The 14,433-nt window shown below is 40.7% G+C and overlaps 1 protein-coding gene across 1 annotated transcript in view; it reads right to left on the minus strand.

Moving 5' to 3' along the window:
- The window catches only part of AK5 (adenylate kinase 5), a 164,723-nt gene that overhangs the window by 144,678 nt on the left and 5,612 nt on the right, over positions 1-14,433 (minus strand). Inside the window, exons 4-5 of the mRNA XM_054037166.1 lie at positions 12,074-12,243; positions 11,856-11,969 (exon numbers count right to left, since the gene is read on the minus strand). Of these exons, the coding sequence (XP_053893141.1) occupies positions 11,856-11,969; positions 12,074-12,243 (284 nt within the window). The remainder of the gene's footprint in view (positions 1-11,855; positions 11,970-12,073; positions 12,244-14,433) is intronic.

Here is a 14,433-nt window from a genome sequence, read left to right on the forward strand (position 1 = left end):
GAATTCTCTGAACTAAAGGGTGGGAGGAATTGTTAAAGGACCAAACTGTGAGAATTTGCATGTATTTTCCTTTGGTAGATGGTAGGAATGAGAAGCGATTGCCTATGTTCATAGTAATTTTGTTATAAATATTACCCAAATCTAAAACCTACTTGAGATCCAACCCCTTTGCACTGCACCACAGTGCCATGTTCTGGCCATAAATGTCCAGCAGGGAGTTCCCCTGCCATAGGGGACCTCCCACTAACATAAAGCTGGTAAAGGTGGTTCCTGCATCAGCTCCTCCTGTCCCTGGGATAGGTGAAGTGTCTAGGAAAGGTGAGGCATGTTGAGATGGGATGTGGCTGTCGTGGGTTTGAATTCCACTACACCTTTCCTCCATTGATGTAGAATCCATTGGAGGCCCCATGCCAGTGGTGTAAATTAGAACAATCAGGGGTTGTTCTAAATCTTACTGGCATAGACTGGCCCTCATGGTCAGAGAGCTGGAATTAGCTCTCCAACCCCCACCGAGTGGAGCTCAGCAGAGGAGAAATTCTGGCCGTGTGTAGGCAGTAGGTATTCTACTATGGATTACTTTCTTGTTGAGTTTTAAACTAAGCAAAGAACATACAGTTTCAACTCTAAACACAACAAGGGGGTGCAGAATGGTGCCAGTCCTCTTATCTTTTATAATAAAAATTTCTGGTGAGCAAATCCAATTCTCTTTTAGTCTGAGTCACCTCCTACTTAAACCAGTGTAAATTGGAAGTAAATCTATTGAAGGCAATGGTATTACTGGAATAAAGCCAGTGTAAATGACAGGGAGGCTTTGTAATCTCTGGAGGTATTTTTCATGTCTCCTCTTATTACTCAGATTGCAATAGTTGCCAGCTAGAAAATTAGATGATTAAACTCTCTTTTTTCCTCATTAGACCAAAAAAAAAAAAAAAAAGAAAAGAAGAAAAAAAGAAAATATCACAAATTTGCTTCATTTCTTAATTCCTGGTACATTCTACTGGATACTCATGAGAAAACGTAATTGATCTTTCATGCACACTCATCATTAGATTAATAGTGCATTTAACTCTAATTACACTAATAAAGGTTACTATAAAGTTACTTTATGTCCATTGTGCTGTTACTCCCCATGATAATTACTGATCTGCTGTGTATAATCCCATCTCTGCCGGGTCATTAGACTATTTGCATAATTTTTCTTTTTTGTTTTAGGAAATGTGTTTCCAATTACGCCAAATGATGCATGCTGCTGGAAGGGGGTTTGCTACTAATTTACTTCAGTCTTTCATAACGTGGGTGCTACGTGGGTAACACAATTGTTTCCCCAACATTCATATAGGTATTTATTCTGATTAGGCCTAGACTGGGAGTTGGGGCAATTGCCTAGTGGGTTAAATCTTCACACCAGCTGGAGGGTCTCTTCTCTCTCTCAGATGCATGCGATTTAAGCATGAAATTCATGCCTGTGCAGAGGGAACTTAAATGGGATTTAAATGGTATATAAACCGTGTGCTGACCCTCTAAGTATCATCCTGAATACACTGACTGGGAACTCTGTTACTTATGACTTTGATGCAGTCATCAGGGCCTCAGTAACAAGTGCCAACAGCATTACCTGCTAGTTGGCCTTTCTCCCTGCAGATCAGCATCCCAAACATATAGTCAGCAGCTCTGCTTTTTGCTCCTCCCTCAGCGTAACTCTCACTCCTGGGCAGCAGGCACCTCAAGGAGGGTAACTAGGACACACAGGCAGTGTGTTAAAACCCTCCGCCACAGCACATAGGAGTTAGGAAGCAAGTGTTACTGATCATACAGACCAATTTACTCTACGCTTATGCCTTTAGTCAAGTATTAGTCCATTAGGAAATGGTATTTTGGGGCTTGAGCAGCCAGGGACAAAGGATAAAACGGTGGGGCCAAGAGGAGATAAACAGTTGAATTTGTGGGGGTAGTGAGCTATTTGAGATGGAGTTTTAGGAATGGGGAAAAACAGGAGAGGAGCAGGCAAGAGGAGGAAGATACATAGATTTTTGAGAGGGAAAGGTAGATTTACTTTCTGGGCAATGGATTTATTTTAGGGGTGACAGATGAGATAGGAAAAGATGGATTTGTTTCGCAGGAGTAGAGAATCTGGCTCATAACACTTTGTGGGAGGGGTTGCGGGTAATGGTGGGTGTGTAGCTGTTGGAATGAACCGGAATGCACCAAACAGCAGGAGGAGGCACTTTCATCTTAGATAAATAACAGCACAGTTGAATTCAAGAGAACTTCAGTTGTTCTGAAGAACAAAATTTTCACCATCCTTCCCCTTTTACTAAGTACCTTTCTTTTCTCTATAGGCATTAAGATTGAAATTCACCCATCAGTGGATGGTCATAAAAGATCTGTCATATAGTGGACTTGTAATTGTTCTGCTCTGCAAATCCCAGCACAGAGAACAGGACTAGTGGCCACAAACACTAACGTGGGGCTGTATAAGGGTTGCAGCTACTATCCGTGCCCAAGGATTTGAGTAACAGACCTAGAGGATCTGTAGTGCTGCCCTGAGTCTGCTGTTGTATAGGAGGAGAATTCAGTTCTCCCCAAGTTCCTACAGTGTTCTCTGCACAAAACCGGTTTTACTCCAGCATTGAGGAGAGAGCATGGACTCCTCCCTGGGGGAAATGTATTTGTGAATTAACAGGTTAACCTAATTCATACAAAATGGTTCTCTATAAATTAAGAAAAACAAAAAGGCTTCCAATCTTCCGGTTTGCAAAGCACATGTAGAAATGAATTTACATGTTCTCAGAGGCATCTTTAAAAGAACATTGTATATATTTGATTGAAATTTAATTTCCTCAAATTCATCCATATTATATAGCTCACACAACAGAATTAAAAATACTTATTCTTTACAAATTAATCTCTTTATTTTAACATAGAATTAAACTCTACACTCTTCATTAACATATCCATGAATTGCAATATCTACCATACATTTCATTTCATTATTGATATATCTACCTGTTAATAAATTCTAGTCAGATTTGGATGTATTTACTCCTGCTGAGATAAAAAAAAAACAACAACTGCTGAACTCAGAAGGGAAGAGTGATATATGAGTGAATGAAAATGGAATAAAAGTAATTGAAATTAACTGAAAAATATAATGCTAAGCTGTGGTTTTCCTAGGAAGAAAAGACCTACTGTCACCTCAGAGACTGGATGAGAAGGTCAAGCTGCAGTTTCTTCTTCATAGGCAATTTGAGTTCAACTCACCAATCAGAGCCATCACATTATGGTGTCACTGGAGCTGAAGATACTTTACATGCATGAGCATGCTGCTCTTGTAGGTGACTTGCTGGATTTCAAGCTGACAGGTTAATACTAAGTAAATCGCTTTCACCTCAACATTTTCCAAAATGTGCTTGGAATTTAAATAACTTTCCAATATTTGCCAATCTAAAGGAAAGTGGAATGCCTGCTTTTAGGGTACTTATTTATTGAGGCTCAAAGAAGGGACAAACCAGAATTAAATCAGCAGTACTGACAGCCTCAAGCATTCAAAAATAATGAACAGGTCTCCAAAAAAATCATGAACAAATTTGGGGTTCTTTTTATTTGCTTTTTGGTTCATGTTTTCAAGCTTTTGTCCATGACCAGGAGGGCTAGAAACTTATTTTCATTTAAAATGGTAGCTGAGATTCTCATGTAATCACATGATTCAAGGGGCTGGAATTTTAAGAATAAGCACTATTATCACAAAAGTTGGCAACACTCTTGAAATAGGAAATGGGAGAATCAAAACTGCGCAAGAACCCAAGGCCTTCCTGTGAGAAAAGCTATCTGGGTTAGGATGTGAGATGTTCAGTCACTGGGAGAAGGAGTTAAAGCAGAGAAATAAAGGCCTTACTTTGGACATAGACAAGTGGCTCTAAGAAAAACTGTGACTCCCAGTGTTCAGAGTCTGATTTTAACATCATGCTAGTTTATGTCAGTCATAAAATCATTTTGTTGACTGGAATTACACCAAGTGGTCATGGCTGCTATTGGAGGCTGAGCACTTTTGCTGCTCAGATACCATGGTGACACGAGCCTCGGTATTACCCAAATTAGAAAATCTAGAAGCCAGTTTATTATTCTAACTAATCCAGTATCTACAGAGGGAGCTGAGACATTTCTGCTTAGTCACATGGAGGGTTTTGTAGACCAAGAAAATTGCGCCTCAATTCTAATTTGAAGTGTCATCTGTTCCTTTGGGCTTTAAGATGTAAATATGGATGCCATGCAAGGAGGACTAGCATGACTAGAGATTATTGTTTGGAGGGTTGTCTTTCTTCCCCTTGATTTGTAGATCTGAAGTGATACAGAAATAATAGCCACCTCTGGGTACTCTGAAGATGCACATTTACTACAGGCATTCTGACTAGCTGAGATGCACTCTGTTTTGATATGATTCTACATAGTACTACTTTGGGAACATTCTAGCTGCACGGCACCATCAAGCTGATGGTGGAAACATAACTGGGAGATATTATAATCTCTAAACTATTCCTCTATTCAGGAATATTAGCATTAATTGGTTTGTTTTGGCTCAAATATATTTTGTCCTAGCGAAAAGGGAGTATGTGAAGTTCAGTGAATCAAGCTTTTGGATTAGCTGAAGTGGCAAGAAGAAATGCGTTGAAGTTAGTAGGAGTAAATACATCAGAAGTTTAACTAGAATTCGCTGTCAATATAAAAAATGTATGCAAGAGCAGACGTAATTAATGCTCATACTGTAGCATTTTGTAATTTCTTGATTAAGTAAAGAAAAGATGTAAACCCAAAGAATGCTAACTCTTCTTAATTGAGACATGTGAGCTGGAAAACCAAATAAGTGTAATTTTTAATTAAATACACACAATTTTAAGATCAGATATTGTGTTAAAGACGCTTCTGATGATACAGGCACTTATTTAACTAATTTCTACATGTGCTTACAAACAAAAATGGTAGAATGCTGTCTTTGTATTTTTTTTAGTATGGTGAGCCATTTCTGACAATTAATTAGCCATTAGCTTGTCCTTGTAATTACTGGGCATACATCCTTCATTGATCACTTTCATAATGGAGTAGAGTGTAAGCCAGTGGTTCCCAAACTTGGTTCGTGGCTTGTTCAGGGTAAGCCCCTGGCAGGTCGCGAGACGCTTTGTTTACCTGAGTGTCCGCAGGTACGGCTGCTTGCAGCTCCTAGTGGCTGCAGTTCGCCGTTCCAGGCCAATGGGAGCTGCGGGAAGCGATGGCCTGGCCCATGCCGCATCCTGTAGCTCCCATTGGCCAGGAACAGCAAAACGCGGCCACTGGGAGCTGCGAGCAGCCAGACCTGTGGACGCTCAGGTAAACAAAGCATCTCGTGGCTCGCCAGGGGCTTACCCTGAACAAGCCACGAACCAAGTTTGGGAACCGCTGGTGTAAGCATATAAAATTTGAGGATGACACCAACGAAAAGGGGTTCCATGCTTTTTGGAGGACAGCATTAAAATTCAAAATGACCTTGAGAAATTGGAGAATTGGTCTGAAATCAATAAGATGAAATTCAGTGAAGATGAGTGCAGAGTACTACACTCAGGAAGGAAAAATCAAATGCACAAATACAAACTGTGAAATAACTGGCTAGGGAGCAGTACAGCTGGACTGTGATCAATTGTTCTCCATGTCCATTGAAGGTAGGACAAGAAGTAATTGACTTAATCTGCAGCAAGGGAGATGTAGGCAGGGTGAAAGTGGTCTGGTATGGGTCGGTACGGCATACCAGTAAGAAGTGGCCACCAGTACCGGCCCGTATGCAGCCAATGTTAAAGCGCTGCCGTGGCAGTGCTTTAACTTCACTGCCCCTTTTGCCTCCTACCCGCCCACCTGTCGGCGGCCCTGCTGGTAGGGATCCTACCAGCAGGGCTGCTGATGGGGGGTGGTGTGTGTGTAAAAGGGGCAGCTGCCCCGGGGCTCAGCAATTTAAAGGGGCCTGGGGCTCCCAGCGACTGCTGCTGCTACCGCGGCAGTGGCCAGAGCCCTGGACCCTTTTAAATCACCGCTGGAGCCCCAGGCAGTGCAGGCCAGGCAGCGCGGATGGGCTGGCTGGGGGAGGCTGACCCCCCAGCCCTGCCCCCTTCCGCCAAGGCCTCACCCCTTTCTGGGGGCCCGGAGCTGGGCCCCCAGACCGGTAAGTCTTCTGTGTTACTTTCACCCCTGGATTTAGGTTAGATATTAAGATAAACTATCTAACTATAAGGATAGTTAAGCATTGGAATAAACTTCCAAAGGAGGTTGTGGAATCCCCATCATTGGAGGTTTTTAAGAACAGGTTGGAAAAAACACCTGTCAGCGATGGCTTAGGTATACTTGATCCTACCTCAATGTAGGTGGCTAGACTACATGACCGCTCTTCCAGCCCTACATTTTTATGATTCTGTAGTGACATTTATACCCTAACACTGCATAGAGGTTAAGTAAATCTCCTTCATTCAGGGAACTCTGTAGAGGTGGCGTGTGTATGGCAGATTTTCCTCTCTGTGGTCACTAGCCTGTAGCCTACCAGCCTATGCCCTTACACACACCCTACATGGAGGTTTTGGACCACTGGATCTTGATAAGAATGGAATCTCTCCTGGCCCACCTCCAGCCTGCCACCAACAACATTCTCCACAGTAGCCTATTCAGAGGCAGTGCAGGGCCTGCCTCTCTGGTGTATCTTAGGTACAGAGGCCCCTTATGTGGACACTATCCAGACATCTTCCTCAGCCTCACTTCCCCACATCTCACAGTCAGAGCAAATATAGGGTTCAGTGACACAGAGCAGCTATGCAGGCCCTCTCCATTTGCCTCTGATGCCAAAAGAAAAAAGACCCAAAATTGCAAAAATGTTTAATTGAATTAAACAAGGCTGTTTGTTTTTGAAACCTGCCCTGCTTATTGCTCTCTGTATCCCACCCTCTCCACATCAACTTAATCTCTCTTCCTGCTTTACCCATTCTCCCGTTTCCTTTATTACTCATCTCCAATTCCACATAATTTAACCATTTACCCTTTTGCAAAGTCTCCTTGTTCATTCTCTCCCATTTAATTTGATGTCATTATGTATGTTCTTGCAATGTGATTTAACTATGTGTAAACTGTGTCAAAAGAAGGGGACTCCAGTGAAAATGCTGCTTTGCAAGTGAAAATTCCTTTGGTAATTACACACTTTCACAGGCCAGTACACATCCATCCCCAACATGCTACAGATTATAACAAATGACAAGGGATGAATTTATTACAACACTCTGTCTCCACCGCCCATTGTTGTCCCTCCCCAGTCCATATTTTATCTATTTTAAGGGATCCTAGAGGGTCATCTATACGTCCACTGTACTGTGGCATGTTCTGCATATCCCAGTACAAACTCACAATATTTATTATTAATTTCACAGCACCCAAAAGTGTGCAAAGTGCCTTATAATAAAAAAAAAAAAAAGACACAACCACCGTTCTAAAGAGTTTAGTCAAGTAATTTTAAATTCAGTGTGATGAATGCTGTTGCCAAACTGTAAGGTGGGGATGGGATGAGGAAGAGAAATGGTTATTAAAAAGATCACCTGTTGTGAGCATGTGTACATCTTGATAGTTCAATTAAATTTAACCTTTTAAAATGTGATTGTAATAACCTAGATTGTGCACCCCTTACTCACACTGGTGGGCGCTTACTCCCATATGTAGTCTGATTGACTTCAGAGGGACTGAAGTCAATCGTGTAACTAAGTATTCACCAACTTAAATAAGGGGTATATATTCCAGGCTAATATGGATTTGATTGTTTTCATTACTGGGGATTTCACCATTTCTCTTACATGTTCTACTTCCTAGTAGATCTTCTAATTAAGAAGTATCTTATTTAATCAAAACGCCCTTTACTGCAGCTTCAACTCATTATTTCTCATCTTTTCACTTTTGGCTAATGAGAACAATTTTCCCCTTTCCTTATTATAAATTATGAATAGCTTCTACACACAGCCAGTAAGAAAGCTTAAACATTTATAAGTTGTAGAAAACACAAGTCATATTTTTTAATTGCAGTCTCATACAAATTATTGTGAAGTGTTCAGTAGTTTGTACTTCACAATTCCACTGCACTTTCTACCTATGGATCTCTAAACATTTTATAAACATTGTCAAGTTTAGCCTGAAGGCTATGCTATCCCTTCAGTTATTATCCTCATGCTACAGAAGAGGGGTGTGAGTCACAGAGAGAGTAAGTGGCTTACTGAAGCTTATCACACAGAAAGTCTATGGTAGAGCTGGGACTAGATCCAGATCTGGTAGCTACCAGCTGCCAATCCAGTAACTAAGCACAAGACCATCCCTCTTATGGTTTGAGAATTGTTGCTTGCTCTACAGAGATCTTTTAAGAGATAACCAGCATTCTTTACTTCTATACAATACAAAACCAGGAGAAACGTGACCCTATCCCCATTGATCATACCGCACAGCAGATTAAAATAGTTCTAGTATATTTTAATGCATATGTCAGCCCTAGGTCTATAGTAATTTCCATGGCCTTTGTGTGGGGAGAGGGAAGGGACAAGAATAGGGAAAACAGTATTCTCTCCCCATGACACTACCCCAAAAAGCTCCACCAGCTCCACAACTCCAACTTGTGGAGCTGGTGATGATTCCTTCCTCACTGGTCTGATTTACCCCAGAACAGATCAGACTGGAACATGGCTGCATACATAGGATTATGCACAGAGACGCAAATAGCACTGCATTGTCAGAATAGGACTCTGAGGAATATAATTTAGCAAATGCCATTTGATCAGCTTGAAAATGAAGGATGTGACTGGTAGTATATTCCAGCCTAAAATGACCAAATATATCCCCTCTTTCCTCTGAAAAACATAAGAATAAATCAACAGCAGCCCTGAAGCAATGGGACGTATTAAAAAGGAGCCCAAGTTAGCATTTGTCATCATCCCCCTCTGTTTGCCTAGTCTCCTAGGATCAATGAGAGCTAACAATGTTACCAGAAGGGTATCTTTAACACATATTAGCGGAACTTTGATAGGACAATTGAATTTTTAAAAAAGCTAATAAGAGATATTTGAGTGCAGCAACAGAAGAGTTCACAAATAAGCCTTTACCTCTTCCTGCTCCCTTTCTGTGCAGAGGGATTTACCTTTCAGTGGCTACCCCCATCACCTCCTCAGGCTTGACAGAGGCATAGCGGTATTAGTCACAACATCTTTAAGAGTGAAATGCACCCCTGCGTAGGGGCTTATGTGGGATTTAAGAGGTTTATAGGCCAAGTGCTGGTCCTATGTATATGGAATAATTTCACCATAGGATAGTTGTTGGGGGTATGGAGAACCCGTGCAGCGTAGTTCCTGCCTATCCCTCCACTCCCATCTCTTTTCATTCTTCCCTTGCCAACAACCGAATCAAACAACAAAGTCATAGCACCAAGAAGCTTCCTCCATTTCACCACTAAATCACTGCTTTTAGTTGTATGCCATTCGTCATCATTCATCTGTAAGCTCTTAGACCAGGGGTGGCCAACCTGAGCCTGAGAAGGAGCCAGAATTTACCAATGTACGTTGCCAAAGAGCCATAGTAATACATCAGCAGCCCCCCATCAGCTCCGCCCCACTCCCAGCGACTCCCGCCCACTGGCAGCCTCGCCGATCAACACCTCCCCCTCCCTCCTCGCACCTCTCAATCAGCTGTTTCGTGGTGTGCAGGAGGCTCGGAGGGGGAGGAGTGAGGGCATAGCAGGCTCAGGGGAGGGGGCAGGAAGGGGTGGAGTGGGGGCAGGGCCTGTGGCAGAGCCAGGGGTTGAGCAGTGAGCACCCCCTGGCACATTGGATAGTTGGCACCTGTAACTCCAGCCCTAGAGTCAGTGCCTATACAAGGAGCCGCATATTAAAGTTGGCAACCCCTTTCTTAGACAGTGAACTCTTCAGGGAAGGGACTTTGTTCTCATTGGACCCAATACAATAAAGAACCTAGGTGGTCTGTTAAATAGTGATAGATTACTCATGCTTAAAGTTAAACACTTGTTTAAATGCTTTGCTGAATCTGGGGCCGTGTCTGTAAAATGCCTTATTACTGTTTAATTTTCTCTAATTCTATGCTATTTTTTAAACGTTTAATTGGTTGGTGACAGTGTTTGAGTTTTCCTCTTTGTTCTGCTTATTAGATTTTAATATAGGATTTATCTTTTGTTGTTGACAATCATCAGTGTGTTATAAATTTTTTAAATGTTAATTCTGGGTCTACTCCTGCTATCTCTGCACATTCAAGTTTCCCCTTGATGTTTGTGGGAGATTTAGTGCACAAAGACTGCAGGATCAGACCATATGTTCTTAAAGAAATAAATACATACATAGACTTCGGCAAAAGGCTCATAGTGAGATGAATAAATGTGCTGGGCTTGATTCTCAATTACAGTAAGGCTCTGGCAGTGTAATGGGGCCATATCCCTTTAAGGCCAAGTTACAATGCTTGAGCAAAAATGTAGAAGGGTCTTAGAGTAAATAAGAATAAGGCCCAATTTTTAATGATGTATGTACTTACACTGTATGATCACTATTCTTATATCTCTATAAGTATTTATGTAATGCATAAACCTTATATATACCTGCCTGGCATAACTCTCTTCAAATTACACCACCCTGCTTACACTCACTGCAATTTTATTATAAAAAGATATTTTAAACGTCTACTGAAAACGAAAAGTGAATCAAGGAATGATGATTTGGACTAAATTTCTTTTCTTTTTTCAGTTTCAAAAATAATTAACATTAACCACAAACTTCTCCTTTCTTAATTTATAAGCAAATGTAGCTGGCAGTCATCAACTGTTTTCCATAATAACTATTTTGTCAGTTTCTTTTAATTTTCACAATTTGGTTTTCTGAACTTCACACAGAATTATACCTTATAAAAGAGCAATAATGAAGAGCCTCATTAGGCTGCTTTCTTTTTGTTACTTCTATTGAGGCAATTCCATTTAGAATTCAAAGTACAGAAATGATAATTAGTGCTTTTAGAGATTGTGGAGAACTCTGAAATGGTTTGCTTGAAAAGCATGCTAGAAATGCAATATTGAATTGTAACCTTTGCATATGGCCATAAGGAAATATTATATGTTACAGTGTTTAACCAGAAGATTAAATAACATTTTTTCCTCACAACACTGCACCCAAGTGGAAATTACATTTACATATTTTAGATTTACTTATATACATGCCTTCATACATGTCTATGTCATCCCGATAGACTCTGTATTTTACTATGTTATCATTTTATCTGACTAAATTGATTTCATCAGAACTAGGCAAGCCAACAGACAACTATTTCTAAAATGAGATGACCACTACTGGATTAAGTGAGCTCACAAAAATGCAGGCAATTTTAATCTTAGCATTTGTTTCAATCTTTTCAGCACCTCAGAATAACCTTGAGACCATTCCTCTTTGATTGTGAAGGAATTCATTGATTTCAATGTGTTTCTCTTAATGAACATTTAAATTGTACAATTAAATATTAAAGGATAACTTTTTTCCCTTCCTAAATGATTAATGTATGAAAATTGTTCGATTTTTTTCCTTAACTTGGGAGGATTTTCAATACATCAGCAGAAGGTTAGGCTTATTTGGTTCCACTATCACATTCTGTCTTTTTACAGAATTTTCTGTCTTCATACTCTAAAGTATATGCCAAGAAAGTGACCTTTTGTCAACTGTAATTATGTTGAAAAGATTTGAAGAGCAATGCTGAGAATCTGCTCATTAATTTCAAGAAGCTTAACAATGATATGAGACACATACGTTTTCTTAAGAATAAAGACAGTCTCTTACTTGGTCCTCAAAGGAGAGTGCCTGTGCAACGTCTCTTGGAAATCCATCAATAACTATACCTTCTTCATCAGGAATCTGCATTAATCTCTGCTTTATCTCAGTTATGGTTGTTTCCTTTCATGGAGAGAAATAGTTTTAAAAGTTTTTTGGTGATGCACATTAACGCAGCATGTAAAAATCTTTTACCAAAGAGAAGGTATTTCTTAGGTGAGTTGTACCTGAGGGGCCAGTTCTCCCGTAGTAATTATTTTAGCAATTAGACTCCATTTTCTATTGCTGCTTGTATTGTGGATCTTCTTCCTTAACAATTCACCAACTGATATGTATTCAAATCCATAACGTTCTGCTATTTTCAAACTTTGGGTTCCCTTCCCACTTCCTGGGCCACCTATTGTAAAAATAAGCAAAAAATTATGCTTTCATTTGGAATGTCAAATTCACTATGACATCTCCCAGTGTACTATCAAATCAAATCCTGCAGATGTTTCATAGTTAGCACTCTCATCAAAGTCAGTGGAAGTGGATCTATTGCGGGACCGAACCTAAAGTTAACAATCTAAAATAAAATATCTGCATGAGTCAAAAAAACAGATGAGCTTGTTCTTTCTGGGCCCGATTCTCCATTCACTTACCTCCCTTTACTAAGCTCTTTAGTGGAGCTTTTCCTGGTTTATACTAGTGTAAGGAAGAAGAGTCTCAAGCCCTCTTCTGCATTTCAGTTAAGGAAAGCTATTACTAATAGAATCCAAATGGAGGGATGGATATTCTGATGACCTTATTCACATTAAAAATGTACTTTAGTCTACAAGTGGTCGCACTTAAGTCAATGGAACTACTCATGGAATAGGAGTATCAATGTCTATTCCTATGTCTGCAGAAAATTCTGGAGTTTGTAAAATTAACATACTTTAAAATGTTAAATGAGTGGAGAAGGTATAAGAGAATTGGTATATGTAATGATTTCTGTCATATACACTTCAGGGACCCCAAGAATTTAAGAACCATTCAGAATTAGTTTTATCCTTCTGTGTACTTTTAAAAATAAAGTAATACAGTGGAAGCAAATACAGTAACTCCTTATTCAATGTCATCTCACTTAATGTTGTTTAGATCTTACGTCCCTGCTCAATTACAGAACATGCTCCATTTAAAGTTGTGCAATGCTTCGCTAGAACGTCGTTTGGCTGCCTGCTTTGTCCACAGCTGGCAGTCCCACATCAGCTCCCCTACGCCCCCCCCCCCAGCGCCTCCCACCCACCGGCAGACCTCACGGATCAGCACCTTCCTCCTCCTCCCCCTGCATCCTGCCCGCCGCAATCAGCTGGCTTGTGGTGTTCACAAAGGAAGGGGGAGGAGTGAGGACTCGGCGCGCAGGCTCCCCCTCCCTCCCCAACGCTGCAAACCAGCTGATTGCTGTGGGCAGGAGGCGGGGGAGGAGTGAGGACATGGCGTGCGGAGTAAAGGGGGAGGGTTTCACTCTTATCTTCAGGAAAAACTTTCCTTTGCCATGAAACACATAATAAAAAGGAAGTGCACACAGTCCTCTATTTCTATGCTTTCATCTTAGTTTTGTGCCCAAAAAATAATTAAGCCACAAATTATTGGGTATCAAAGGTTCACAACCTTCTCATATCTAAGTTTTTATCAGTCAGAAAATTACCTTTATACCAAACTGATTTATGAAACAATGAGGAAAAGTTCAGAGAATAAAGTTAGGAGGACAAGTGCAAAATTATTTCCCAGGTCAAATAATTATCCATTTTCCTCTTTTGCAGATTTGATGTTTCTTAGTATGACTTAAGTTGACAAGTGTGTTTACAAAGAGGGAGGAAGTTGAATTTGGTTGCTATTTTTTGGATAATGTAAAGAATTTGAAAGTAGGTGTTATACGCCACGTGCAACAGAGGATTCTTTTCCTGCTAAGCTTCAGAGCCATTCAATGGGGGCAAGTCAGCCCAATGGCTGAAGTAGCTTTTGTGGGCTGCTTACATAGTTCTCTTTAGATGGGAAACAGAAAGATCTTCACAGCACCCATCCCCTGCTCCTTACATGCCGTCAGGCAGGAAGCACGCGCTGAGTAGAACTCCACCCTGTTCCAGGAGTGCACGCTTACTGTGCATTTCACCTACATCCAGTCTTCACCCACTTTACTTGTGCAATGGAACCACATTGATTCCACAGCATGAGGGCCTTCCATGGCCACAGAGTAGAGAGGCCTGGATTTACTCCCTTATGAAAAGGACGGCCATCTATTTGTTAAAATAAGAAAAATAAAAGGCATTTGTGTTACTTTTCTATCTGCCGAAGGTCACAGAGTTCAAAGAATATGAAGGCTCTGGAATTTCCCCATGTTTTGATTTCTGCATTAGAAAGTAGGAGCAACAGGCTGAGGAAAACACCATTGTCTAGCAGCCCTGTGAGGGGTATGCACTAGTAGCTATGAAAATGTGATGCTTTTTTGTTTTATGTGTATTGCCCTTTACATTTCTAAGAACTCTCCCTGTGTGCAGAGTTCAGCAGACATTTTGTTCTCAGCGCTTCTGCTGTACATCGTAGAGGAGACACACACATTATCCTC

The sequence above is a fragment of the Malaclemys terrapin genome, chromosome 8 (assembly GCF_027887155.1).
Source record: "Malaclemys terrapin pileata isolate rMalTer1 chromosome 8, rMalTer1.hap1, whole genome shotgun sequence".
NCBI classification, from domain to species: Eukaryota; Metazoa; Chordata; order Testudines; family Emydidae; genus Malaclemys; species Malaclemys terrapin.